This window comes from Vespa velutina, chromosome 11, assembly GCF_912470025.1.
Source record: "Vespa velutina chromosome 11, iVesVel2.1, whole genome shotgun sequence".
NCBI classification, from domain to species: Eukaryota; Metazoa; Arthropoda; class Insecta; order Hymenoptera; family Vespidae; genus Vespa; species Vespa velutina.
The window spans coordinates 2,567,215-2,577,449 of record NC_062198.1 but is presented as its reverse complement, the minus strand read 5'-3'; the positions used below and the strand labels follow the sequence as shown (position 1 = coordinate 2,577,449).

Here is a 10,235-nt window from a genome sequence, read left to right as displayed (position 1 = left end):
GAGTAATATTGAGATGGGGTGGTTTTATGCGAGAAAAAATGTGAAGAAAAGGTTATGAGATAGAGTGAGAGGTAGAGACTAAGAGAGAGAGAGAGAGAGAGAGAGAGAGAGAGAGAGACGATGAGAAAGATAAAAAATTAAATTTCGATGATCCACCAATTTTTTAAGAAATCATAATTGAACTTAACGAATTATCTTTTATTTTTTTTTATCAGAAATTTAATTGAAGATATTCGTAATGCAAAAAAAGGTTTTAAAATATCATACGTTTCAAGATATTTATCATCATATATTTCGTTATCGAGTTAATCCTTCTATAATCTTATTTTTTTTTTCATGTTTAAAAAAGATAATACGCGAAATTTATAATATAACTTATATTAGTTATGTGTGTGTGTGTGTGTGTGTGTGTGTGTGTACGTACGAGGAAGAACATACGAACTGATAATACTAAACTAATATAGGATGGAAGAGAATTCTTTAGGTGTGTCTAAAAATTTCAAGATGATTTTAAAAATTAATTATTTCTTTTTGAAACTTTTTATATTAATTACTTTTTTGTTTGTAAAACAAGCTTGTAAAATTACATGTCTAACTACATGCCGAAAATGTCACGTAAAGGAGTAATTGATTTTTTAAAATCGTCAAAGAAACTTATGACACTTTCTGTATAAATTATAAACTGATATAACTAATATAATTATAGTAGACATAACTACGTATCTATGCCAGTAAATAACTTATAAATTAACTTAAATTTTACGGTAAATAAACTGATAATATTAAACTAGTATAAATTATACTATAATTATACTACTACCTTTGTTAGTATACTCATATTAAAACAACTTATATCAAATATAATTACATTTACATAATTTACAAATTAACTCCATAAGTTATATCTGGTATAACTATTAACCTTCAAATGTATGAACTGACAAATTACGTTTTTTTTTTTTATTTTAGTAAAAAAAAAAAAAAAAAAAAAAAAAAAAGGAAAAAAAACATATAAAAAGAAGACAAAAAATAAATTAATTAATTAAAAGAAACGAAATATAATAATGAGCTAATACGAACAAATTGAAAGTTGAGTATACGAGGAGGCATTGCAATAAAGATTTAAACTGAAATATGAAATTCAATTCTCGTTTTCCGAACATTACATACGTACATACATACACATCTATATATATATATATATCAATCAAAGATGGGATGCATCGGAACGATGCATTATCTGGGGTCTATTAACTGCCACAGTATTTCAAAGTGATACAATGCTTGTGACGAAAGATGATATTGACGCGCTAATTTCAAATCGTCGACTGATTGTTGCCCTGATCGACGTATTGTGTGTATCTATTCAATTGTCCAATGAATCACGTTCTACTACTATATATATATGTATATATATATATATATATATATATATATATATATATATATATATATATATATATACCTTCATAACCCTTTTCAATATTTTCCAAAAGAGTGTTTCTTTACTGATCAATAAAAACAAGATATCGAGTTCTAGATCTTTTCTTTATGAGTGTAACAAATAGAGAAAAAGAGAGAGTGAGAGAGAGAGAGAGAGAGAGAGAGAGAGAGAGGGATAAAGAGACAAAAAAAATGTGCAAATTTGAAATGGAATTTTTAGAGATAAAAAAAAAGAAATCGATGATGGGTTCTTTCTCCTTTTTCTGTCGGTAAAACGAGTTCGATAAAGAGATTGACAAACGAGTATTCGAACGAGGGATCGGATTAGATTACCGAAAGATTAGGAGTCCTCAAGTGCGATTAGTTTTTTTTCTTCTTTACTCACCCTCTCTTTCTCTCTCTCTCTCTCTCTCCCTCTCTCTCTTTTCGATCGTTCGAATAACCGATCGCCATTTACCTCGAACGAAATGCGCATCATCGGAAACTGATTTCAGTTGATATTTTCTTCGTATTTTATTGTAAGGATTTCGAAGAAAAAGGTTACGTTCGGTGAATGGTCCATTCGAGAAATGATTGTGGTCGTTAGGATCGACATGAATTACATTTCACATACTGTTAAGGAAATGTTAAGTTATATATATTTATATATATATATATATATATATATATATATATATATATATATATATATATATGTGTATATGTATATGTAACTTATGAGTTGAAATAATGTGCGAAGAAATTTTATTTATCGTTTATGTTATGTTATATCGAATGAAACAAACGATAATATATGATCGACAAATATTAAATTTATAATATTTATAATATTTATGTCTTAAATCGTTTTGATAATCGTTTGGATAAATCTATTGATTTTAAAAAAATCATAATTAAAAAAGTTAATTCTTTTTCTTTTCAATTAAATGATATTTATTTAAGAGAGTAAATTATGTGATTGGAAATAATTTGTACGAATGATTTTGCCTAATTATGTATAATCATTGAACAATTAATAATTTCATTGTTCATTTGAAATGAAAATTTTATCAATTAAAAATATTAGAATATAGATTATTATTTTAATATTGATATATTAGAAAAATTTTTAATATTCAAATATTAGAAAAAAAAAATTAGAAATATTATCAATTAAGAAGAACTTGATCAATCGTGTATACATAATAATAATAATAATTAATAACTATAACGTTTATCGTCGATAAAATTTAATTTTCAATGTCTTTCAATTTCGATACTTCGGTTTATTCAAAGAATTTAACAACAACATTTGAAATTATTCACAATTAATCGATCATGTAAGAATCAATAATTGAATCGTTTATTCTGCATCAAATTTATATTTATAAAAGTCCGTAAAGTTCAATCAGTCGAATTTAAAGAAATTGAAAACATTCAAATTACAAATTTTAACATTTTAAAATGTAGTTGATCAATCACTTATATATAATAACAATTAATTATTGTACCATCAGTCATGTGAAAATCTATAACTGTATTGTTTATCACAATTTACAATAAGTAATCAAAGTTCAGTACGGCTGAAATTTGAACAATTTAACAGCAAATATAAAAGTTATACAATTAAAAAGCGGGGAAAAAAAACAAAAAAAAAATAAAAGAGAAATTGATCAATCACGTAAGAATCAATAATTATTAATATTGACATATCGATATTGTTACGTTCAATATATTGTTTATTTAACATATACAAAATTTAATTTCTAAAGTGTCAAAAATTTATATCGAACAAATTACAAAGATTTAAGAATACTTTATTATTATCACAAATTAATAACAATTCGATGTAATAACAATATCTCTAACGATTGACTATATTATTTATTTTGCTAATGAAATATTTTTTAATTTCAATCAAATTCAATATAACACATATCTTACGATCAAATAATATTTTTCAATTTAAATCAAACTTACTATAATATTTATCTTACGATAAAAAAAAAAAAAAAAAGAAAAATCTAAAATTTTTTATGGATTCCGTAAAAAAGAAATGTTTTTTTTTTTGTCTTTTTTTTTTTTTTTAACAATAACATTGTAACGTTGATTTTATTTCGATTTTTAGGAAAAAAATTCTTCGCGGTAACATTCATAGGGTCAATCGTGTGGATAGCTGGATACTCGTACCTGATGGTCTGGTGGGCGAACGTTTTTGGTGATACCGTTCGTATACCACCGGAAGTGATGGGCCTGACGTTCCTGGCTGCCGGTACCAGTATTCCCGATCTCATCACAAGCGTCATCGTCGCAAGAAAGGGATTCGGTGATATGGCAGTATCGAGTTCTGTCGGTAGCAACATCTTCGACGTCACTGTTGGGTAAGCAAACACGTTGTCATGACATTGACGATTAAAAACCGATCGATAGATCCTAATCATTGTCCTTTAACATTTATATATATATATATATATATATATATATATATATATATATATATGTATATATAAAACATGTATAAACAGATTTATGAATGAAAATCTTAATTAATACGAACGATCGATAGATCGAGATCTGTATTTATTTATTTATTTTCTTCTTTTTTTTTTTTTTTCTTTTAAATCAATTTTATTATTTTTAACTTTTATCTGATCGATCGTTCGATAATTATAAATATATACTTATCATACGTGAACATCTTGACAAATACAAACATATGATTAAATCGATAATATGATAGATCAAAATCATTTTATTCAATGATCTTTATAATTTCTCATTAAAATTCAAATTTTTCCATTGATCGATCATTTAATAATTATAAACGTACATATAAACTTTGATTCATACGTTAAATATATGAATAAAATATATGAATGATATATGAATGATAGAGTACGTTACTTCTTTTTTTTTTTTTTTTTTTTTTCTTTGAGTCATTATTATATCCCATTTAAATTGAAATGATTTATTAACAATTATAAACGTACAGTAATTAATATATGTACGAACATCTTGATAAATCTTGAACGTACATATATCTAATATCTACGTATACCGATCGATATCGTTCTTGAATATTTCACGATCTTTTCGAAGTTTTCCTTCAAGGTTATCAAGCTAGACAAATTTTTGTTTCGACGACAAGATCGAAAGATTAACAACGTATCGTGTATCTTGATACGCGTAGAAAGAAAAAAAAGAAAAAAAAAAATTAAAGCAGAGACGCGTTGGATTTATTTTCCTTTTTCTTTTCTTTCCAATTTTTTTTTTTTTTTTTTTTTATTTATTTATTTATTTATTTATTTATTTCTTCTATCAGTATCACACAACATATTATAAAATTCGTTAAAAGAGAATCAAAGTTGAAAAGAAAGGGAGAAGGAGAGAGAGAGAGAGAGAGAGAGAGAGAGACAAAGACAGAATCATCGTTAACGAGATCTTTTATGAAACTTCTTTACTGATTGACGATTACGTAAATTCACGTGGATTGCTTGGAATTTAATATTATGTTCTTACGAATGTTTTTAAACTAGGAATAACGAGATTACGTCATTCGAAACCATGAGAATTTTCTCTTCGTTAGTTCACATTTATATACCTACGTCTCATTATTTTCTGTTTCAATAGTAAAATTATAAAGAAGAAATAGATCATTTCATTACTCATTAAATTTCATCGAATTTTCTCGTGATATAGTCGATTGAACATTTAACAAAATTTTATGTTAACAAATAAAATATTTAAATTATCGACATTTAATATATTCGAATTTTCCAAATAACACATATACATATACATACATACATATATATATATATATATATATATATATATATATATATATGTGCTATCAATGCTTTCAAAATAATTATTATTTATTTGTTTATTAATTATAGATTTAATATTACCAAATAAAAATGTCAATAATTTTATTTATAATAGCAATAAAATTGTTCCTATTAAAAGGTAAACCTAATTCGAATATTCAAATACACATATATATATATATATATATATATATATATATATATATATATATATATATATATATATATATGTATATGTATATGTATATGTAATTTTGTTTTATATTTTGTTTTACATTTTTTGTTTTACATTTTGTTTTACAAATCTTTTATACATTACATGTAATTTTAATGCTATTGAAATTATTTTGTTTATTTTGTTTATTGATTATGGATATAATATTGATGGATAAAAAATGAAATAGTTTTGTTCATAACTTAAACAAAATCGTACATCTGAAGAGGTCAACCTAATTCGAATTGGAATGAAGTTGGCGGTCAGTAGAGGAGAAACGGATTCGGCGGTCACGATGGTCGACCTATCGTGGTATTCTCGTTATCTGGCAGTAATCGCGTTCGCCATTCGTTCCTCGTATTATTATATCGTTGATCGAACAAAATACCGCGAATACTATGCCGTACGTTATCCATTTCCCACCTATAACCGCTAAGAATTTTCCTTTCATGAATAAGCTTAGGAAACTTTGAGTGAAATATTGCATTTCTCGGAGTTTATATCTTTCATATCGTTTGTCATATATATTCCTTCAAAAAATAAAATATCTATATATTAGATATATTATATTATTATTATTCTTCTTTTTCTTATTATTATTATTATAAAGTTATAACTTTTACGTATATTTTTTTATATTCTAACGTATTCATTGAAAAGAGAAATATAATATACAGGATAGGTCAATAACTTTGATTATCTTGAATGTCTCCGTTTTTCTTTGGGATATCGAGAAATTTTATTTAATAATAATTTTTCTGCAGATGAATGCTTGAAGGACGTGTGAAGGTCAACTGTAATTTGTTTTTTGTTTTTTTTTTTTTTTTTAATAAGATCATATGTTTCTGATTGCATTGGTCCATGCAGTTAGACATTGTCTATAAAAAAAAAAAAAAGAAAAAGTATTAATTCATATATTAAAAATTATCTTATTTAAAAGATATTAGTTTAGAAGATATTTATAAGCGTTTGCTCAGCACATATTCTGCACTTATATTGCCCTTATTATGCGCTTATTTTACGTATTTGTTTTAATTTTCTATTACCTTTAGCTCCGAAGATAATCCAACATTGATAAAAAAAAAAACGTGGTTATTGACAATGTAAATAAAAATTGTTTTTTTTTTTTTTTTTATAAACAAAAATAATTTGTTTATTAATTATTTCTTAATTTATCTAAATTTATTAATCAATCGCAATTTGAATTGTTATTTTTTTCTTCTTAGCAAAATATGATGGATTTGTTTATAACAAATTGTTTTTTTTTTTTTTTTATAAACTAAAGTAATTTGTTTATTAATTATTTCTTAATTCGTGTAATTTTATAAATTAGCTGCAGTCTGAATTGTATTTTTTTTTTCTTTTTTTTTTTCATAAAATAAGATGGATTTACTTCGTAAGAATTTATTCATAATAAATTGTTTATAACAAATTGTTTATGAATTATTAATAACAAATTGAAGAAAAAAAAAATTGAGAAAATTTTGCCCTTTAAAATGATGGTCGATTCAAGTCTCTATGATTTTTAGTTCCGAAGATATTCTCAATTAAATGGTATACGTTTACGTTAACCCACTGACCTACATAATTTCATTCAATACGACTCGGTAATATCCTGACCTATATAAATTCCAGGAATTTACGCAAACCTACTACTACTACTACTACTACTACTACTATTACTATTACTACAAATAGCTGTACTACACAAATTATGAATGAAAATCTTTCGAAGGCTATATCTTCGGAACGAAAAGTCGTAGAGACTTGAAACAACCACCGTTTTCAAGTATAATTTATTCTTTATTTATATAAATATAAAATAATATTCGATATAATAAAAAAGTGATTTTGTTAATGATAATATCAATTGAATTTTCCCTTCTTATTCATAATAAGAATATAATTGTGAAATATCTCTTAAATTAATAATTTTTCGACATAGATAATTTAATACTTTTTCATAGAGAATATAAAGCTGCATCGATTAATGCTATTAAAAATATATAATTCTATTTAAAAAAAAACTCAATTGACCTTCATTTATCCTTTATGCGTTCACCTATAAAAATATTATTATTTCCATATTAGGATCCCTTTCATATCGTATAACTTTTGTAAACAAAATTTCTCCATATCTCTGAAAGGAATGGAGATATTTAAGATTATCGCCCCACTCTGTACATATGTATACATCCCTATTATATTATATATATATATATTATATTATTATTATTATAATACTATATTATATAATAATATCACTTAATATATATATATATATATATATATATATATATATATATATACATATAGTAAAATATTTTTTTATTTCTTTAAAACTCTTCGATATAATAATATTAATATATAATAATCATTTAAAATATAATTTAATATTAATTTATTTTTCATATATATATATATATATATATATATATATATTCAGAAATAAACAATATAATATTATATTATATTATATTGTTTATCTCTGAACGATTTATTTTTCTTTCGAACGTATCTTTCAAAGTGAAATCATGCGTTCGACCGAAGATGGATCTGTTTTAGAAGTCGATTTTTCATTGGAGAAACGATGAGAGGATAGAATCCGATCAACGATCAATCGATCGTGATCATTTTGTACCATCTAGCTTGGTATCTGCCATTTGGCAAAGTGCCTGAATCGGAAACGAACGAAGCTCTAGTTCGTTCATGTTTGTACGGAACGTTCGCTTTGGAAGTAGAGAATCTCATTTTGTCGGAGAATACGCTTGAAAAAAATCAGTCAGATAATATTCTTGGTATTGATAAATCGATCGGTTTGACGAGAGGTCATCGAATAGAAGGAAAAGAAAAGGAGATTAAAAAAAAGAAAAAAGAATATTTGATCTATATATAAAAAGTTCTTAATTATTTTTCTAATCGGTGATTATTTCATTAAAAAATCATTTTCGTAAATGAATTAGAATATTCGTTTGTTATATAATTAAATTTAATATTTCTTTTTAAGGAAGGCTCAGTAAGGAATTATTTTTTAAATAATTAAAAATTCCTTTGATGAACGTATGTAAATAATATTTTTGTCTATTAAAAGATCACGATAAAACGTAATTTTTGTTCAAATTAATATAAAATAAAAATTTTCCATATGGAAATTACAATGATATTTAATTTTTTCGAAAATTAAATTCAATTAATTTCAAATGAATAATTGCAAATTGATATTTCCTTTTTTCAATTGAAAACTTTTCATACGTTGTACATAGGACATAATATTTTTATCATAAAATTATAATATACAATATAAAATAAAAATATATAAAATATAATTTTTATTCTTACTTAATATTTATGTCATAATACAAACTATATATACATATATATACATATATGTATATGTATATGTGTATATATATATATAAAAGAAAGGAAACGATCAATCATACTTGATTTCTTTTTAATAAAACTGTTAACAGGCTTCCGGTACCGTGGCTCCTCTACGGCTTGATCTATGGGAAGCCAGTGGAGGTGAACTCGGTGGGTATGGTGTGCAGCATAGCGATTCTCTTCTGCATGCTACTATTCGTGATTATGAGCATCGCCTGCTTCAAATGGAAAATGAACAAGGGTCTCGGCTTCACGATGTTCCTTCTCTACTTCGTCTTCGTTGCTGTCTCGCTCATGTTCGAGTACGAGATACTAGTCTGTCCTGTCTAGGAAAGAAAAGTAGAGCTAAATGCTCATGAACAATATCGTCTCGTGTTCGTCATTGAGAAATGGCACCAAAAGTATCATCATAATCGTCTTCATGATCGTCATTATCATCATTATTATGGTTACCGTTATCATTATTATCATCGTCAGCAAAAACAGGAGCAAAATCAGTAGCATCCTCGCAAACGAATCGACGATCTCTTTCTCGAGCTGAGGATTTGTGCGTTCTATCGATCTCATGAAAATGGAGAAGGAGCAGGTGGAGTTGGAGGAGGAGGAGGAGAAGAAGAAGAAGAAGAAGAAGAAAAAGGAAAAAGAAGGAGAGGAAGAAGGGGGGAGGAGGTAGAAGAGGAAGAAGGAGCAAGCGAGCTTTTCCACGATATCGTCACCATCGACCACCACCACCACCACCACCACCACAATCACTACCAGAAGCACCAGCACAGACAAGCATCGCCATAGACAGTCAACACCCACCTAAGAAGAATAGAAAATGTTTCTTCTTTATAGTCGAAGATGTATATATTGTATAAACCTTGAAATACCTGAAACGAAATACTCATCTGATCTTAAGAAGATTCACGATGGCTCTCTAATTACGAGCTATCTCATTCGTTCGTTCGTCCGTTCGTTCGTTTAGGCGTGGCGAGCGTGTCAGCCGATCGTGCCAAGGATTACAGAAAATGAAAAGGAAAAAAAAAAAAAATTACAAAAAAAAAGAACAAAAACAAGAAATCGTGTTCCTCTTTTGCTTCATACATACATATGTTATCTCGTAGAGAAAAAAAGTAAGAAAGAAAGAAAAAAAGAAAGAGAGGGAAAATACTTATTTGTTAAATTATACAGATATATAAGTGATATCATATTCGATTATTAAATAGAACAAATAAGAGAGAGAGAGAGAGAGAGAGAGAGGAGAGAGAGAAAGAGAGAAAGGGAGGGAGGGAGAAAGAGAGAGAGAGAGAGAGAGATGGAGGTAGAGAAAGAGAAAATTAGAAACAGTTATTTGAAAATATTCCAAATAAATAATTAATATAATTATTAAGATACGCGTTATC

The 10,235-nt window shown here is 26.1% G+C and overlaps 1 protein-coding gene across 6 annotated transcripts in view; it reads left to right on the top strand.

The window, feature by feature from the left end:
* Positions 1-9,980, top strand: part of LOC124952852 (sodium/potassium/calcium exchanger Nckx30C) — a 55,865-nt gene extending 45,885 nt beyond the window's left edge. For all 6 annotated transcript variants that reach the window (XM_047503356.1, XM_047503354.1, XM_047503353.1 and 3 more), the window contains 2 exons: positions 3,551-3,803; positions 8,940-9,980. In XM_047503356.1, the coding sequence (XP_047359312.1) occupies positions 3,551-3,803; positions 8,940-9,180 (494 nt within the window). In that variant the 3' untranslated portion in view covers positions 9,181-9,980. The remainder of the gene's footprint in view (positions 1-3,550; positions 3,804-8,939) is intronic.
* The last annotated feature ends 255 nt before the right edge of the window (positions 9,981-10,235 follow it).